Source organism: Petaurus breviceps, unplaced genomic scaffold, assembly GCF_028583685.1.
Source record: "Petaurus breviceps papuanus isolate PSGF00001 unplaced genomic scaffold, PetGlider_PUasm1.0 126, whole genome shotgun sequence".
NCBI classification, from domain to species: Eukaryota; Metazoa; Chordata; class Mammalia; order Diprotodontia; family Petauridae; genus Petaurus; species Petaurus breviceps.
The window spans coordinates 30,129,359-30,149,818 of record NW_027185655.1 but is presented as its reverse complement, the minus strand read 5'-3'; the positions used below and the strand labels follow the sequence as shown (position 1 = coordinate 30,149,818).

General features: G+C 38.6%; 1 protein-coding gene across 1 annotated transcript in view; it reads left to right on the top strand.

Annotated features, from left to right (window-relative positions):
* Positions 1–441: 441 nt before the first annotated feature.
* The window catches only part of TACR3 (tachykinin receptor 3), a 100,159-nt gene continuing 80,140 nt past the window's right edge, over positions 442–20,460 (top strand). Inside the window, exon 1 of the mRNA XM_069099342.1 lies at positions 442–1,227. Coding sequence (XP_068955443.1) covers positions 659–1,227 — 569 coding nt within the window. The 5' untranslated portion in view covers positions 442–658. The remainder of the gene's footprint in view (positions 1,228–20,460) is intronic.

Below are 20,460 nucleotides of genomic sequence, written 5' to 3'. Positions count from 1 at the left end.
AAGTAAAGCAGCCAAGACCTGGAAGTGAATGACCCTCGCGGCTTCTAGGGGTACTAGGACCAAAGTTTCTCTAGCTAGTGGGCACATCCCACCAAGCAGCAGGTAATGAATGAGAGGCGGGGACGGGGAGCGAACACTTCAGCCTATGGAGCCACCTGCATCCCGTCTCTCTGACGTAGGCGAGGACCGGCTCGGTCTTTAAAGGGGAGTGCAGGATGCTGCAGCGCGGTTACTTCAACCCCAGAGTGAGAGATGGATGAGCTGGACTCCGCCTACCCCAGCCCAGGCCAAGAGGACGCTAACACTTTCCACTTTCCGCAATCTCCGTAACTGGGTTAAACACTTTAAGACCAACACCCTCTTTCTCCCTCGGATCTAACCTTCATCCTCCCCTCCTCCCCAGTCCTGCCCTTGTCCCTCCATCTCCAGGCCCCGAACTCTCCCTCCACTATAGAAGCGCGTTTTGCTGCCCATGCAGCTCAACTCTCAACACATCACTTTGCTTTCCTAGGGATAGAAGACGACGTTTGCATTGCTCTCCTGGAAGGAGGAAAGAGAAAAGAAAGGAGGGAATCAGGGATCAGGGAAGTCTGAGACGGTGCGCGGTCTGGGGGGCAGGTGGGGGAGCAGTTGAGGGACTTCAGCAGCAATTGCGATCATGGCATCTCCCTCTGGATCTACAATCTGGCCAGAGGTGGGTGTTGGAGGCAGCACCACAGACTGGGGGAACCTGAGCTCTGCTGTCCCAGGAGCTCTGGAGGCAGCGGGCATCTCAGGAGGCGACTGGATGCAACTCGTGGCCCAGGCGGGGAACCTCTCTTCGTCCTTGCCCCCCCTGGACTTATTCGGGGGTGCCTTGGCCACTACCTCCCCAGCGCCTTTGCAACCAACGGCAAACCTCACCAACCAGTTTGTGCAACCGTCCTGGCGCATCGCGCTGTGGTCCCTTGCCTACGGCATGGTGGTGGCGGTGGCTGTCTTTGGTAACCTGATCGTAATCTGGATCATCCTGGCCCACAAGCGCATGAGAACGGTAACCAACTACTTTCTGGTAAATCTGGCTTTCTCAGACGCCTCTATGGCCGCCTTCAACACCTTGGTCAACTTCATCTACGCTCTGCACAATGAATGGTACTTCGGGGCCAACTACTGCCGTTTCCACAACTTCTTCCCGATCACCGCGGTTTTCGCTAGCATCTACTCCATGACTGCCATTGCGGTGGACAGGTAAGAAGGAAGAAGGGAAAGGAAAGAAGTGAGCGAGCAGGACCGTGAGTGAGAGTTCAAAAAGAGATTAGGAAATATCCAGGGGAGAAGCCTCGAGCTTACAACCTGTTTGTGACAAGGGGCAGTTATTGGGGAGCACGGAGGGGAAACCAAAGAGGAGGGGAAATGAGGGTTTTGAAAGGAAAACACAAGCAGGTTGCATTGCCCTGGAAAGAAAGATTTCCTCCTTTTGCTCCTTCTTTGCCAAAGATGAGGGTCCTGAATAGTAGCCCCTCTTTCTTCTTCCCATAGTCTCTTAGGACTTTAGATCTCAAACTGGAAAAGACTGCAGGGAACATATAATCCAGTCCCGTTATTTTACAGATAAGGGCTGAGCCCCAGAGAGCAAGATCATTCGTGATGTCAGGCAATTTTGGAGCCCTGGTTCTTAGATTCCAGGATGATTTCACTTTCCACTGTACCCTGCTGCCTTTTAATCTCATTTTTCTCCCATGTGCCTGTCACCAATCTATCCAGCAATTCGTCTTCACTAATCTGGCTTGAAGTTATATAGAAGAACCTTCTCATTTATCCAGGGTACTGAGAGGCAGAAGGAGTAGGCAGACTGAGGAGCAATGAGTATTCCCTTGAATTACTTCTCTACCTTTGTGGAATGGGTAGAGTTTAACCAAAACTTAATTATTAGCCCAAGCCTAATTAATCTGGCTAACATTCCTTGGTCTGGCTCTTGGAGTTTCATTTACCTGTTGCTGGCTTAAACTTTATTTGCTCTAATCATGGGATTCTGCCAGAACCTCTCCATCCTCCTTCTACACACCATTCCATTCCTGGAATATCTATAACTTGGACGTTTAGAGCCCCTCTCCCCTTTGAATGGCCCTCAGCCCAACCCCAGTTTGGGACTGGTGGCCTTTCCTCTGTTTCAGCAGTCTTCCCTGTGTTTGGTGCAGGACCCAGAGCAGAGGTCCAGACAGAGACAGAAAAGGCAATGGGAGGGTCTCAACAACTCCCCACTCCCCCACTGCTCTCCCCTCCCTTTTCTGGCCACAAGCAGGGAAGCATGCCTAGGGGACTTGTCCTGCACTCCCCCAAAGCAATAACCTGCCCATGGTTTGGGACTATCATATACCTTCTCTCTCTTTCTATCTTATATCTTCTCTTTCTTTCTATTTATCATTTACCTTCTATATCCTTCTATTATCTGTCTTCTCACTAACATTGATCTTCTCTATCCTGGAGTTAAAGAACCAGGGTTCCAAAATTGCCTGACACCATCTGTGATCTTGCTCTCTGGGGCTCAGTCCTCATCTCTGAAATAAGAGAATTGGATCGTATGCTCTCCCAAGTCCTTTCCAGCTTGTAATCCTAAGAGCTAGGACTATGGGAAGAAGAAAGAGGGCTATGATTCAGGACCCTCATCTTTGGCAATCATTTATCTGTTTATTTTATTTCTAGTTCTCTATCATGCAGTGACATAATGGATAAGGAGCTAGCCTAAGTCAGGAAAAACTGGGTTCAATCCTGCCTCTAACATATTAGTGTGCAATATTAGACAAATCACTTACCTTTTCGTAGGTCACAGGGGAGGGGAAAGTGCAGCATCAAGGCCACATGTGACCCTCTATGTCCTCAAATGTGGCCCTTTGAATCCAAATTTCACAGAATAAATCCGCTTAATAAAAAGATGTATTCTTTAAAACTTGGACTCAGTCAAAAGGCCACCCCTGAGGACCTAGAAAGCCACATGTGGCCTGAATGCCATAGTTCCCCACCCTTGTCTGGGAGAGGGGCAGCAAAAGTCTGCCTTTAGAAAGGACCATAGGAATTGGATCATATGCTTGTGGGTCACAAAGATTACACTGCTTCTTTATAAATTACAATACTTATATTTGTGTAACACTTCTAGCTTTTTTAAGTCCTTTCATATTTCATTTTAGGAGAGGTAATAATACCCTCTCCCAAGATGCCCAAGTTATTATTGTTACATAAGCTTTGTCCCCTTCAAAAACAGCCACAATATAAAAACAAAATAATCTCCATTCTTAGTATGAACATGGAGAAGCACATGTAAGAAAAACACAACTGTGAAATCATTATTTATTAATGAAAGTTGCTTGCACAAAGATTAAATCCAACCTGAAGTATTCTGGCAGTATTAGGCAGATATGGTAGATGCATATATGTATGGGAATATAAATGTATATGTAGAGGGCCTGCTTCTGTGATTTCTTTGATATAGGAGACTGTACCAAAGCAGGTCAGCACCTTCTTTGCAATCTATTTAGTGTCTTAGAGAGTTACTTAGACTAGCACTGAGAGCAATACCTTGCCTAGGGTCCCAGAGATGAGATTTGAACTAAGGTATTCACATTTTGGAGATCAGCTCTCTGATCACTACCATGGTACTGTCTCTCAATGTAATATAGAAATATACACAAATGTAAACAAATATATAGATATGCAGATGTATCATTTGAGTTAAAATGACTAATATCCATCTATCATCTACCTCTCTATCTATCCTACTTAAGATGAATGAACCTATCATTTATCCATATGTCTATGTATATGTGTGTATCTATCACAAATCTTTTCTCATTTATCTGTTTCTCTTTCTATTATCTATCTTCTCTCTATCATTGACCTTCTCCCAGTCTTGGTAACTCGAAGATTCTAAGTTGAAGAGACCTGGAAAGTTACAGGGAATGTCCTCAAAGAGGTCCCCATACTAATAAAGTCATAGGTCTAGTGTAGTTCCCAACCACCACCCCCCAACACACACACACACACACACACACACACACACACACACACACACACGCAGAGTTGTGTTTTCCAGTTCTGTCTCTGACATTCAGGGTAACATTGGCCAAATCACTTAGAAACTTACACCTGAGATGTTTCACTTTCTTCCTATGAAAGAGTATGAAAGAATTTTTGCGCTTAACTCAGAGAATTGGTTTGAGATTAAAAGGAAATCCTGTGCTTCATTTATGCCACTCTTTCCATCACTTTCCCATTCCCATTTGAGAAGGAAATTAAGAAAGGTTTTCATGCATACTAGCTCTTTTCCTGGAGTCTACTCCCTCCCACTGAGCTGCAATAATAACCACCTTGGCTCTTGGGGTATTTTAAAGAACATCAATCCACAAATGCTGCAAAGGATTAAACAGGAGGAACAGGGACTGCTTGATACAGACTGGGATGAGGAGAATAAATCAGTGTTTACTGCTCTAATCCTACTGTTGCCTCTTCCTCTCCCCCATCTCTTATCTTTGCTTCCTTCCCAAACACTCCCCTCCCTTGAGCAAGGTGCTAGTACACTGGGCTTGGTCACTAGAGAACTGTTAATTACCAGTAAACAGGTGCTGCCTTGGTACATGGTAAATATTGGCTCCTCTGGAAATTTGTTGTGCATTTCAAAGCATTTCCAACCTAATGGAGTAGTGAGTTATTATTTAATTGCTTGTTATTCCTTATGGTACTTGGGGGAAAAAGTTTCCATTCCTTTAGTCAATTTTCCTGAGTCTGTCTCTCTCTCCCTCCTTCTCCATCTCTCTCTCTCTCTCTCTCTCTCTCTCTCTCTCTCTCTCTCTCTCTTAGCTATCTTCCTTCTCCCTGTCCCCTTTAATCACCTTCCTCATCTCTTTCCTCTACCTTCCTTCCTCCCTCCCTTCGCTTATCTTTCCCCTCAACCCTCCTCTTCTCCCTTCCTTTTCTCTACCTTTCTTCCTTCCCATCCCTCTCCTACTCCTCGTATTTCCCTCCATTTCCCTCTCTATTCTCAAAGTACACACTAGTATGTACAGGTCTCACCTTCCTAACCAACCCATCTACTATCGTGTTTCTTGATTCCTTTAAGAAAAAAATTGATGCAGGTGCTAAAGCCTGTCAGGGCAATTTAGAAGGCAAGGAATAAAGAGAGTTGTTGGCCATTCTAGAGATCAGGATTAGATGGTTATTGATAACTGAACTTTTGCTTTTGACAGCCTGTCCTACAGTAGAAATAGATGGTACATCTTTGTGACTTGGTTTGTGTTTTCTACAATTAGAAACTGAACGAAAGATTTACTGTCTATGATCTTGTGGGTTGATCTTCTGGGTAGAACTATGATCAATTTCTGATAAAGTGATGAAGTAATAATGACTACTTTCAGCAAGGTCTTTCACAGAAATATTTTCTTCCATAGTATATTTTTGATCATTCTCAGAATCCCCTACTCAAAATACAAATGATAATTCCACATTGCCTTCTAATGAACACTAACCACCTTATCCTAGCATTTATGGTCTTTCAAAATTTAGACCCAGGCTCCCTTCTTTATTTTCTCTCTTATGATGTCCTAAATGTTCCAGCTCCTCTGATCCAGTCAAGTTTTATTGCTTGCCATTATCCAAACATGCCAGGCATATTCCAATCTCACTGGTCTTACTGTTCCTTCAGCCTGAGATATTTCTTCTAGCCATCTTCATAATCAAAATCCCAGCCATCCTTCAAGTTCTGGCTTCATTTCCAGTGCCTCTAAATTGTTTCACCAATTGCCCTAAAAGGAAATATTTCTTCATTCCTCTAAAATCCTATGAAATTTGACATTTTTAGAGAATTTGATGCATTCTGCTCTATATGGTTATTATATATGTAACAGGTTGTTAGGCTGAAGAACTCATGGAGATTAACTCATGGAGCTGTTTTTTGGGTTTCTAGTCTTTCTAAAGAACTCTGAAAGACTCAAATCCATGTCTTTGACAATACTTCATTATTATACAATTATTACAAATATTATTGGTAATATAAGTATTATAAATAATATTATAGTTAATAATACTAAATAAAACAAAAATGATAAATATTATTACAAAATTATTACAAATATTATTATTATACAATAAAACATTATCAAAGTTGGGGGACCTGGATTTTTTTTTGTTATTATGGACCTGTGAGTTCATTAGTAAAGGTCTATATAAGTGATTAAATTCCCTATATTAATGCATCTACAACTTTTTTCAACTGCTTTTTGTTTAGATTTTCCTGGGACATTGAGAGATTAAGTGCTTTCCCAGGTTCACAAAGCCAGTATGTGTAAGTGCTGGAAAGACAGCTTGAATGCTACCTTCTATAAGAGACCTCTCCCATTTCTCTCAACTGCTAGTGCCTTCCCCTTCCAACCACTTTGTATCTACTTATATACATGTTGTTCCATCCTCCTCCCCATCCTTGAGTACAAGGCCTGTCTTTCCTTTGTCTTTATATCTCCAGAGCTTAGCACAGTGCATGTCACACAATGCTTAATAAATTCTTATTAACTGAATGGTTGATTGAATGAACCTGGTTTTCCTGACTTTTCATTCCTCACAACATTCCCTGGTGGCTTGATATATGAAAAAAAAAAATAAGGAATGAGATCCATTTGCTGGTTCTTACCCTACTCATTCAATGGCAGATACCTGTTCATTTACATTCTACTGATTGGAGGAGTAATTATAATATAGTTAGCCTCTACAGCATTAACAGTGGAGCCACCACTGGACTCCTTTCCTATCTAATCCCTTTTTAAAAATCTAGCATTTGTGCCAAAAGTTCTATTTCATAAAACTATTTGTGATGCTATTTTAATGACCCTAGCAGATTTCCAACAATTAAAAAGCCTTGAGACTTTTTAAAAGGACCAAATCCTCCTAACCCCAAGTCCTCCTCAATAGATAAATCTTTAAACAAGGATATACAATATTCAGTAATAATAGAATAAAATGAATTGCAAAGGCAATATCAATGCAAATACCCACAAATAATTAATTTATTTTTTCATTTAACCCATTCAGAGTAGAGGATTCCTACATGAGGTAGATAGGAGAATAAGAGGATTATTGCATGGGACAAAATTTTAATGACATGAGCTTTTCAGCTATCTTTTAACTTTACAGTTATATGGCTCTATGACTGGAAAATACATGTAATAGACAAGGATACCATACTAAAGTAAATGTTGATGTGTTTGTAATATTCTAAGTGAGAAATGGAGAGTGGAGATGCTTTATAAAACATGGGGAAAAAAGACTCATGATCAACAGGTTATAGCAAAAGAGTATAGTCGTGATATTTTTGGCAAAGGTGTTGGACCATTAGAGTTTTTAGGAGCCATTTATTCATTCAGCATATGTCAATTTAGTGCAATATATATATATATATATATATATATATATGACATTGCTTTCAAGAATACCATCATAAATTACACATAATCCCTGGCCTCAGGATATTTATAGGATGTTTATGAGAAAAGGAAGGATTGTAGGTTGTTATTTCCATGCCCTAAATACTAGCATGATATTTAGAAAGAGTTGATGTAACCTCCAAACATGCCCAACTTAGTTGTTAAAATAATAAAGGGACCATGTTCCCTGAAAGTCATTTACAAACTGGTAGCCTAGGGATCTATATTTTACTTCCTATGCAATGGAGATACTATATCATGTTATGCTATTTTATGTTATTTCATGTTGTGCTGTTTTATGTTGTTATAATTAACTGATTAAGATACCAACAATTTACATAAGTTGGTCAATTTCACCAGAATACATTAATATCTATTCCTATGAAGCATATACCACTTGAGTGATAAGTAGTTCAATCTTTTTTGAGATAGCTAGGAAATTTGGGAAACTGAAATCCCATTTTCAGGTCCCTAGGCTATCATTTTATAAATGACTTTCAGATAACATGGTCCTTTATTACTTTAGCAACTAAATTGGGCATGTTTAGAAACTATATTAACTATTTCCAAATACCATGCTAGAATTTAGGGCATTGAAATGATAAATTATTATATGATACTTATTAGGCAAAGTATTAATATGGTTTCTAATAATAAATTTAGTTGTTTTATATGCCAGAAGAATCAATTTCTTTAACCTAAGAGATCTGAGTAACCATTCTTTTGAGCCAAAGACACAAAAAATTCTTCAACATTTGGTACTTTGTGGAGAAAATATTTCCATGATCTTTAGTACCTGAACAGTATTCAAAGCAGTACTGCAGCTGGTGTTTCTAAGAATTTATTATGTAGACATAAAATTCTGTCCTCAGATTATAAAGCAAAGAAGGTCTTAACCTTGGAATCAATCACTCAAAAAATTTGGTACAATTGAAATGATTATTGCAAATATTTTAAGCACAAAAAAATTTCCCTAATCGCACACTCAAAAATAGCACCTCCTTTAACCTAAAATACAACTACTCTTCCATTCGTTATCATTTCCATTGTGGGAAAAATCGTTGACAATAAAATACGTTTGAAGAGCATTCTTTGTTTTTGTAGCCTAAATCATTACTTAATCCAGGTAAAGGAATAGACTAACTTAAATTACAATGTCATTTTCCTGGAGACAATTAGGAACCACCAGAACTGCCCAAGATCACACAAGGTGGAAGTTTATGAAGCTGAATTTCATCTCAGGTCTTCCTCACACCAAACCCAATGCTCTATTCACTGTACAACCTAGCTGCTACACACACACACACACACACACACACACACACACACACACATTCAAGGTCAGCCCTCTTATAACTATGTTACACTGTCTCTTAATAATGCATACATACATTTTATACATGTATGTATGCATGTGTGTATATGTGTATGTTATTAAGAGGACTGAGCTTGAAGTCAGTAAAACCTTACTTAAGGATTTGATGACCTAGGGAATTAATAATTCAGTAATCATTTCCTAAGCACCTGATATGTGCCAAATATTGTGCTAAGCACTGGGGATACAAAAAGGGGGCAAAAGACAGTCCATGGCCTCAAGGAGCTTACAATCTAATTAGGGAAAGAGACTACAATTACAGTTTAATTCCCTATATGCATCAGAAGAGGGAATTTCCTCACTGGTTGTTCCCCTATCACAATGGAATTATGAATATGAAGTACCACCATGATTTTAAATAAAAATTAAAGATTTTCAAAAGTTGAGAGGTTTTAGGGGTCATAAAGTCAGAATCACCTGGAGAAATCCTGCCTTGAACAAGAAGAGGTCTTTAAACTTTTGTTGCTATTCTTGTTCTAGTTATTTTGTTATATAGCTCTTTGGCAGTCTAGTGAAGCCTAAGAATTCCTTAGAATAATGTTTTAGATGGAGAAAATAAAAACATTGGCTTATAAGGGAAATCAATTATATTAAAATACAATTATATATGTGATTATGTCTATTTATGTGTATGTGTACACACACACATAGGTATGTATGTAGATTTGTATGTATACTTCACAGAACTTCCACTAACACACGTTGTCTATGTGACCATAGGCAAGTCACTTGACCTCTGAGTGCCCCCAACAACTCTCTAAGATTTCCATTTATAGGAGCTAAGAATGATTGAAACCTTTCCCGTGATCACACAGTTGAGGGAGGATTTGAATTCAAGTCATGATATAAGAAGGTCAGCATTCTATTCCTACTCAGTCAAGTGGCTCCTCCACAAATAATTCCTGAATTTATTTACTACTTTTGTTCAACATCTATTCAACATATTACTCCATAATCAATCACAAACTATGAGATCAATGACTGGAAGAACACTTCTGTTCTCCAATCCGGTTTCTAGAGAAAGTTTTAATGAAGAGTGAAATGGTTCAAATACAAGCATGGAAAGAAAAGTGATGAAAAAGACAAAGGCATAAGAAATTCAATTTTGATAATATTATAACTCTGATTAAAATGGTTGAGATTATAATGATAACTTTAACTGTAATAGCTTAAACAACTAACTTACACTTGCTCTAATAGTTCAAATATCAATCATATCATTGGTATGGACAGTTCCTAATATGGTCCTATACCAAATCTGTAATTGCTTAGATAGTCTCTGGGAGTTGTTGTGAACCCCACAAAAAATGTCTTCTCCTGGGGTGGCTAGGTGGTATAGTGAATACAGCACCACCCCCGGAGTCAGGAGGACCTGAGTTCAAATTTGGCCTCAGACACTTAACACTTACTAGACACATCACTTAACCCCAATTGCCCTGCCTTCCCCCCTTCAAAAAAAATGTCATCTCCTTACTGATGTTTTTCCTAATTTAACCAGGCTGTGATTGAGAAGACAGACCTAACTGTAATTCTTCAAAAGGCATATAATCAAAATCATGCTAACCTTATAGCAAAACTGGCAATGACTTGAAGCATACATTTCCTCAGTGCCATGATGGGCAAGCATTACTTTGTAATGAAATTCTAATAACTCAAAAGTAAAAACAAATTTAAATAAATAAAATTTAAATAAAAATCAAAGCAGATCCATAATGAATACAATTTTTTTACTTTTGTCAGATTCCTAAATGTAGGACAAATTTTAAAGTTATTCAATCAAGGAAGAAAAAGAGTAAAGGAATGATGATTCATTTATTTAATTCAACTCCATCTCAACAGTATTCATGAAGTGCCCCCTATATAGAATGTTGTGGAGGTGCAAAGGTAATGATAGATGTTACCCTTTAGGAACATACTGTTTATTAGAATGTTAACAGTTAGTAAGCCATTGTATGTTACCCGGCATTAAATGATAGGGCAAACTCAGAGACTTATAATCGAGCAAAGTGATAATCTCTGTTTCAAATGGATTACTTGATTGGTTTTATGACCATTTTTCTTTTCTGTCTGTCCTTGATAATTTTTTAAGACATTGACTGATTTTTACAGACTCTAGTTAAGTGTGTAAAGATAACTTTTTCATCTGTTATATTTTGTTTCAGTCAATATTTTTGAACCCAACAGTGGTCAACAAACATTTTAAATGTCGATCAGTCAGCCCACATTTATTAAGCACGTACTATGGGCCATGCACTGTACTATATACTTACTACAAAAAGGGGGAAAGATCATCTTTGCTTTCAGGGAATTCACAGCCTAATGGCAAAGAAAATGTGCAAATAACTATGTACAAATAACGTAGAGGACAAATTGAAGATAATCAACAGAGGAAGGATATAAGAATTAAGGGAGTCTAGGAAACAAACTAGCCATGTAATCTTGGGCAAGTTACTTAACCCCAATTGCCCTCCTAAAGGCAAAAAAAAAAATAAGTACAGGGTGATAGTCATTACTTTTCCAACATAGTGGTAGTGTAAATTTCATAAGTAATCCCTGAGTAACAGATGGAAAGTGGAAGTTGGCAAATGTCAAATCCCTGAGTCTTCTTGATGGCCAGAGAAGGGGTTAATGGACTTCTAGGGCTTGACTGGTTGAAAGGCAGTGAGGCAATACTCACCCTCTTAATTGTCCCTCAGTTCAACTTCACTTAAAAGCTTACTCCAATGTTTAGTAGATTATCTCTCCCAGGATATGTATGGGGGAAGAGGCAGGAATCTCAAGAGTGTCTTTGTTCCTAGACAAGTAGCCAGTGACTAGGGCAGGGGTGGCAGCATCACAAATTCTGTACATCTTTTGAGGTACAATTAGAAATCAACATGCCTGCCCTTATTCTTAAACATGCTTTCCCTACTTCATCATCTTCCTATGCTCATGTAAAAATGTTTAAGGTTTTAATGTACTTCAAGGTTAATATGAATCAAGAAATATGTTACAGAAGTTTGAAAAGCTAGGCTGTTTTTTTTTAATTTGAAGCCCAGAATAAAGGAGGTGATAGTTACGATATTCAGCTATGATCAGATCATCTGTATTAATACTATGACTTTAAAGTGGCTTATTGAAGGAAAGAAGTCCAGTCTGACTCCCCTGTCTACTTTCCCTTCTATTTAGAAACAAAAGCTTTCCAAATGAGTTATTTTTTAGTAAGCCAGTGAATACACCAGAGAAATGACATCTCACATGCAAAATTGACATGTCTGGATCCAAGTTTGTTAAGTTGAAATTTAAGGATTCGGTGGGCTAATTCTTAGTTTCATGCAAAATTTCTGGGATGTGGTTATTGATTTGTGACAGTGGGCACTTTGAACTAAAAACATAATTTGCCATTCCACTGCTTTTCTCACTGCCAATAAGTACCAATATCTGGAAATCATATCCAAGAAAAAAGCAGCAGCCAATAGGTGGAGGTGTTGGCCCTTCCTTATATACAGGAGGAACCTTACCTTCTTCGTGTGGGCTATGACATTCCTAACAGTTTTCTTCACTTCTCAATCTAGGTTTGTTCTTTGCAGCATCTTAGCCAGTGGGAAAATAATGTGTTATATATTGCCCCCAATCTGAATCAAAATTTTGGGATCTTTTGATCATTACATTTGTTGAGGGGGTACAAAGGATGAAAAAGTAGATAGAGAGAGATGAAGAGAGAATCTAGTTCAACCCATGGCTAACCCTGCAAATGTATTCACTGAACAGAGATAAGGACCTTGAGCTGGGGTCTGTGAGACATTTGATCTATGTACTCTCAGAGCCAAGAGTAATGAAGAAAAGAACAAAAAAAAAAAAAAGATGCCATCAAGTTTTCCCAAGGCCTGAATTACTTAAATCTCTTAAACTTTTATGCCCAGACAATCTCTAGGTTTGAAATCATGTTATATAAATGTGGGTAGAGAGGGAGAAAACAAACATTGACTTAGGTATTTTATTCAGCATCTTTTCTTTGGAGTATTTTGCTATTAGATGAATCAGCAGGCAAGTAGAGAAGACTAAAAAATGTCAAACTCACAGAAAATCAAGCTAAAATGGGTGCAAATAACAACCAAGATGGGAGGCAATGTAGTATAATGGAAAGATCACTGGAGGAGAATTTAAGGTCTTTGAGGGGGAAGTATTTTTGTGAGTGTGCTTTTGCTGTTGTTATTTTGCTTTTTATCTTTTATCTCTAACACCTGTTGTAGAACACTGACATAGAAGGTTGTTCATAGAAGGTTGTTGCCTACTCAATTGAATTTGAGTCAGAGGACTTGGGTTCAAATCCTGGCTATGGCTCCTACACCCTGGACTAGATGGCTCATAAGGGCCTTTCTCTAAGCTTCTAGCTCTCAACCCATGGTGAGGAGGAGAGGCACTCAAAACAATGTCATACAAGAATCATTTGCAGGAATTAAAGATGTTTACTTTGGAGAAGAAACAGATGACTGGGTCACCTGTTTGCTGTCTTCAAATATTTCAATTTGGAATTCTTGTGTAATTGAGTTTTCTTTCCTTGGAGGTATTCTACCAGATGAAGAAGCTGGACGCTTATCTTTTGGGAATGTTGAAGGGAGAAGTCATGCTTCAGGAAGAGATTTTATTAGGTCTCCAAGGTCTCTTCCAACTCCAAAATTCTATGAGCTTATGATTTTTTATTTACAATATATGTGGATAATTATTCTTGTTAGTAGCAGAACCATACAGTTGTAGGTAATTTGATTCAAACATAGATTTAGGGGGTGGCTAGGTGGTGCAGTGAGTAGAGCACTGGCCCTGGAATCAGGAGGACCTAGATTCAAATCTGACCTCAGACACTTGACACACTTGCTAGCCATGTGACTTTGGGCAAGTCACTTAACCCCAATTGCCCTGCAAAAAGCAAAATAAAATAAACAAACATAGATTTATCAATAATCTCTCCAAAACTTGGTTACAAGTTCCTTAAAGGTAGGAAATATGACTTTCTCTTCTAATATGTTTCTATGATGCAAAATAAAAATGGTCTAAAGTGGGAAAATACCCCATTGATTCCCATTCATTTTACAATACCCTATGCTAACCTGACTTCTCTCAGGGCTGGCCTGCTCATATGTACTTTGGTGTCAAAGCCCATTTTTGTTGATATTTATAAGGTTTTGCCATTCATAAGCAAGAACTTCCCAATAGCAAAATACTATTGCCAATATGGCAGATTATAGTGAAAGGTTGTTGAATCTCTTCCTGGGGAAACTTTAGAATTCTTCTGTCTGTCAAGAGTTGTTTCAATGAAGCTAATTTATAAGAAGAGGGATAAACGAGGTCAGTGTTTCCACCATTTGATTATTGTAGGCAGGTGGTACAGATCTTAATAGATTGTATTTTCATTCTCGTTTGAGACTTGCTATTAGTTCTCAAAATAGACATTTATTTTCTTGCTTATGTTTCAGTAACAAGTTCAGTTTTTATTTTCTTATACACATTTCTGTGAGTAGATTACAAAGGGCACAGGGTGATTCTACTTCAGTTAACAGTGGCCATTATATTTCTTCTGAATAATTTTGAGAATTTACTCGGGCCCACAATTTTAGAACAGGAATGGTTTCACTAAAGGTGCATAATCTATTCTTTTTTCATCTATAATAGTAATGTAATTTGAATTTAAAGCTCCCTTTGTGTTTGCAAAGGTAACAGGTACTTAGCACTTAGTAATTGATCAAGCCTCTGTTGGGGAAACAGAAGGTATGAATTCCTATCTCCTGTTGCTGCCATAACAGGAAAGAGTTGGCTGAAACAGAAAGTAGCTAATGCTGTGTATATAAGAAAAACCCCAGAGAGGCACAGTCAGAATTTCTTGGGACCAGCATCTGGTGGCAGAGCAGCTACAGAAGAGAAATTGAGAACCGAGTCAGAATTTCCTGAGAACTTGTGGTGGTGGAGCTTCTTCTGAACATGATTCCAGGAGCCCAGGAGCCAGGAGCCCAGGAACCTAGGTGACAGAAGAGCCCAGGAGCCCAGGAGAACACTGAGGAAGCATAACCAGGATGCTGAGACTTTGTCTGTTTGTGGCTTGGTTGGGCCTTGAATTCCCAGAAGCAGAAATTGTGAAGGATTTGAGATGGACTAGACCCTGTGAACTTCAATGTGGAGCAGGACCTACCCAGAGATCTGGACAAGGAACTGGGAGCTGTCTGCCATTGAACCCAGGTGACAGTCTGGTGAATCCAGGTAGAATCTGTTACCATGGAAGGGGATCCAGGGAATCTGAGAACCGGCCCCAAGTCAAGATGAAAAGACCTTGGGTACTGAGTAATGATGAAATTGTAGTTTACTAGTGACCTAGGGATGGAGGGGTTTGTGTATGATACTTAGTAATAGATTGCTAAATAGGTGACTGCGTGAGTTAATCAAGTGTGCCCCATGAGAGGAAGACTTTGACTATTGTACTTTGAGATGATTGTTATTGATAAGTGACTGATTGAGTTAACTTAGTTGCCCGATGAGTGGAAGACTTTCACTATTGTGCTTTGAGATGATTTTTCTTTGTTCTAAATATTGTGATCACTTCGGTGAAAACTATGTAGCCATTTTAATGATAAGCTATTGTGAATACTATATTGTGATTTTCTGTGATAATTTGTAATATTGTGAATGCTGTACCTTGATTTTCTGTGAATGTTTTGCTTTGATTTGTTATGGAATAGAGTGTTAACTATACTGTGTAATCAGAATCTTAAAGGGTGTTCACAGTAGCATTCTTCTGGAAAGCTGCTTCTGTATGGCATTGGACCATCTTACAAGAAAATAGAAACAGAGGAATTTCCCACAGATTTTAGATATCACATACTCATTTCATGGGGGGGAAAGGTGTTTGAAAAATCCTTTCAAAGACAAAATCAAGAAGATCACATTTATATTAAGCTGAATACTGATATCTTATCAGTAGATAGGCTCTATGAATGAGAAAGACATTTTCTTTAACAAGAACTTGAGTTTCCAAATGAAGGAAGAAAGCAGTTCTGGTTATAATCCACAAAAAAAATTACCATCTATTCAAACAAAGAATTAAACTTGCATGCTGAATGGACCTTCTTAATTTCAATCAAGATACCCTTCTGAAATTCTAAAATACAAGACTACAAAATAATACTATATTAAAATTTGCATATATACAAGACAGGCTGCAACACAATGAGACTAGCTAAAGATGTCCAATGAATTAAAAACTCTTAAGCCAGGAACCTTAAACCTTCATTGCATTTGCTTTTATCCTTAACTGTATTAAATACAGATATTTTAAAGGTTTCATCAAAAGAAAGATTAAGATTATCTAACATTTAGAGTGAGGACTATAGAATTTTTTTTTTATCAAGAGGGATTAAAGTAAGCCAATTTCAGCTACAAAAGAAAGGATTAAAATGAATAGCTTTCCTTTGTAAGCTACTAGAGACAGCCAGCATTCCACAGCCTTAGGAGCCCTGCAGATAATGATCAGCAGTGAACAAAGAGTTAGACAAGATTCCTGGGACACAAATCAAAGAAAACTACTATGTTAAGCTGCAGCAACTCACAAATGGAGCATAAATCTCAAACATAAAAAGGGCTTTCAATTTTCAGACACAGATGAATAATCATATTCTAAATATCACAAAAATAGCCACTTCTGTTTTGTCAGGGTTTTTTTTTTAGAGCATCCTATAAAATTCTAACTGGTTGATTAGTTTTAATCATAGAATTGAAGCAGGTATAAACATTCTTGCTATAAAAAATTATCAGAAGCATGAATTACATAATGGTGTAAAAAGAAAAAATGTCAGCTGAAGCTAAATGACCCCCAATGCTATGAGCTTGCACAGAAAGGTTCAAAATTATTTTCTGTTTTCCCCAATATTAGTTTTTCTCTAGATCAAAGATTCTTAACCAGGGGTCTACAAACTTTGGGGTTTCTTTTAATATTTTGATAACTATATTTCAATGTAATTGACTTCTATTATAATGCTTCGTATTTTATTGTATGCATTTAAAAACATCTGACAATGGGTCCATCAAAGGGTTCCATCATACATGCACACACACACGCACACACACACAAAAAATATGTTAAGAACTCCTTGGTCTAAGACAAATATGAACAAAGCTTATGTTTAACCTAGGTTTCCCCAAATGCAGGTAACTGGGTTCCCAACTCCTTCAAGAAATTGCATCATGGCTATTGTTAAAGAAAAATCTCTGTGAACTGTTGAACAGAAGAAGCCCCAGGCCCAAATAGGGGGACCTGCAATGTACCAGAGTCTGATCAGTTTATTTACACAGATTGTAAGTACTTTATATTGCCTGAGAAGGAAAAGTTTGCAAGCCAAAACAATGTCTGTTCTGACATGTTCAAAGTCCAGTCGGAAAGAGTTAAATGTTTATACATATTTTTTTTAACAAAATAAAGGTGAAAAGGAATGATTTTGGCCAGATGTTAGGAAGAAAGTCCCAGGAAACAAGGGAAGTAAGGAATTCTTCTAGGTGTCAGAGTTGAGGCTATTTGATACACAAATCAAAAAGTATTCTTAGTGATAAATAATTCAAGGCTTGATAAGGAGATATCTCCAAAAACAGGATATTGCAAGAGTTCCATAATCAAATTTAGGGAAAACTCTGAAGATGTTTGTCTTGAAAAAAAAACAACATAAAACAGAATGTATCTAGAGTCTCATAATCTATAGACAGTCTTTGAAGATAGGGATGTCTCTTGAAGGTCCATAAAGCACTAAATGACTCAGGGTCTGGTTCAAAGGTGGTATAAGCTTCCAGCTGGTTTTACTGTAAAGGATTGTTGGTATGTCAAGCAGCCTTGGGTGTCAGAAGTCTTCTGGTTAACTAGTTGTTGTGTTATTCTATTGTCTGATTCCCCTTTGAAAAAGGGAAGCTCTAGCATATTTAATTAGTTAGTACAAGCATTACAGAGCCCATGTTCACAGTATCAAGTACTAAGCAACATTTATTTTACTCACCATTGTAAATATAAAACATACCTTATGTTTTATATATATATATATATATATATAAAATTATATAATTATATTTATATTATGTTATAATTATATATATATAATATATATAAATAAAATATAAAATAGGCCTTATGGGAGCCTATCTGCAGAAGCATTCAAATAGTCCATTAGTTAATCAATGAATATTTATTGAGCACCTACTGTGTGCTGGCACTGTACCTAGCTCTAGGAAAACAAAAAGATAAAAGACAGTCCCTTCCCTGAGGAGTTTACAGTCTAATGGAGGAGACAAAAGACAGACAAGTAACATACAGGAAAACTTGGAAATAATGGATGAAAGAAATAATTAGAATTAAAAGGGATTATGATGTCTGGATTGTTCAGTGTACCTTCCTAAAGAAGATGGAAATTTTGGCTGGAACCTAAAGGAATCCAGGGAAGCCAGGAGGCAGAGATGAGGAGGGAGAGTATTCCAGGCATGAGGGGCAGCCAGTGAAAATGCCTAGAGTATAGCCTTTTTTGCGTAATAACAGCAAAGACGCAAGTGTTGCTGGATCAGAATATGTGGGGATGGTGGGATGTTAGGCAGAAGACTGGAAAGGTGGAGGCAGTTAGATAATTAAGGGTTTTGAAAACCAAACAGAGGGTTATTAGTCTCCTCCTGGAAGATGAATCCTATTCAAGGGCCTACTGAACTAGTGATCCCTATTCACCTTGGACATCATCTGTCTGAGTACCTTACCTTAAGAACAATGAGGTAAGGCCCAAATCTCTAGACTCCCTATAGTATGGCTTTAATCCCATAGCTATAGGATGATTCTCTTTTTTTTCTCCAATGGATACGTTGTTGAGGAAATCTCCCATTAGGAGGCTGATCCCTGAAAACTTGAACTAAACAACTTTGGAATTCAGGGTATCCTTTTAGTACAGACTTAGGAAAGTGTAGAATACTAAAAGTGAAGTATCAGGAAACATGGAACTCACCACAAGACAGCTAAATGAAGCATGTTTATTGAGGGGAGAATCTCACAATATGAAGGACAGACAGGGAAAATGGAAATGGCATTCCACTGGTGTCTCAGAGGGAAGGAGTCACCCTCCCCAAATGAATAAAGTGTGGTGGGGTTTTTAGGGTTCTTATTTGGGTCTAGCAGTCCCAGGAATTGGGTAAAGGGTGTAAGGAGCCTGGACCCAGTTCCTCATGAAGATGTGTGCAATTGGGGAAAGAAAAATACCTGAAGAATTGAGGCTAATTGCTTTTCGAACACCTCTCCATGAGAAAGGGGTGTGGGCCCTTAAAAGGTTGGTCCTAACTCTGACAAGGTGACTCAGAGAGTTTGGACTTCCCTGGAGTTTCTTCATTTGGCAGGTGTAGATACTATTGGGGGGGGTCATTAAATTTCACAAGAGGTAATCTCTAAGGCTATAAGTGTCAATTTTCAGGAACTCTAGTATGCGACTGTGCTGAGAAAAGGAAATAAAGGGGTGCTAGGTGGCACAATGAATAGATCACTGAAATCAGGAGGACCTGAGTTCAAATCCAGACTCAGACACTTGACACTAGCTGTGTGACCTTGGGCAAGTCACTTAACACCCATTACCTTGCCTCCCCCCTCCAAAAAGAAAAAGGAAGGAAGGAAGGAAGGAAGGAAGGAAGGAAGGAAGGAAGGAAGGAAGGAAGGAAGGACCCTCAAAAATAAAAGGCAGAGACCAGATGAAAGTTCTCCCTCAGAGTCAACAGATAATTCTGAATTGCAGCCCAAGAACAAGCATATGACAATAAGCAGATTGGTTTTGGAGTATGACATCCAGGAGAGCAAGCAGAGTGACAGCCCAGACTCCTCCCAGGAGACCATTGTGTCTTGAGCCTCCAACTCCGCAGTCCTGAAGGTGAACAATCAGCCCCTGCCTGGGGAGAAGGGTCATAAGTACAAAAATGGTCTTTGCCATCATTGGTTGGCTGGTCATCCTAATGAAGTTCTTGCTTTAATAGATGGAGCAGTTCAGTTAAACTAAGTCATGAAGAACTTGGTGTTAAGCCAAAGCTAGAGCAAACATCAGACATGAGGACCCTTACCCACCCGGGGGCCCAAGAGACATCCGAGGGCAGGAGGGAGAATGGAAGCATTCCCCAGCTGATTTCTCATTGGATTCCTTTTAGTGAGCTAGCTGGGGCTGTTCATTTTGGACTGTTTAATTTTAAAGCCATCTGTTTTAAGGAGTCTGTGCTACATTTCTTTTTTCCCCCACAAAGGGAACCCTGGTAATCCCTTGTTTGTTGCATATATTTGAGGTTCTTAATCTTTCAAGAAATAGTGAATACAGAGCAGAATCTTACCAAATCAGCCTGGCAACCAGGGACTTTTACAGTTTGCCTCAGATGCCTTTCCTGCTTAAGTACCTTCCCCTGTTCTGTCCTCACCCTTTGTTACTGTTAAGCTTGACTTCATCACCCTCTCTGAGACATCTCAATCCTTTTAGGTATCTCTATTTTAGCTCATGCTGTTCCCTCTGACTTGATTGACCACCCCATCTTTGGATTCCAAAACCATGCTCATGGGCCAAAAAAACATCTGCCCAGCCTTCAAAAACCTGTTCAAGCCCCATCTTTCTTTGAAAGCTTTCTTAAAGATAGCTT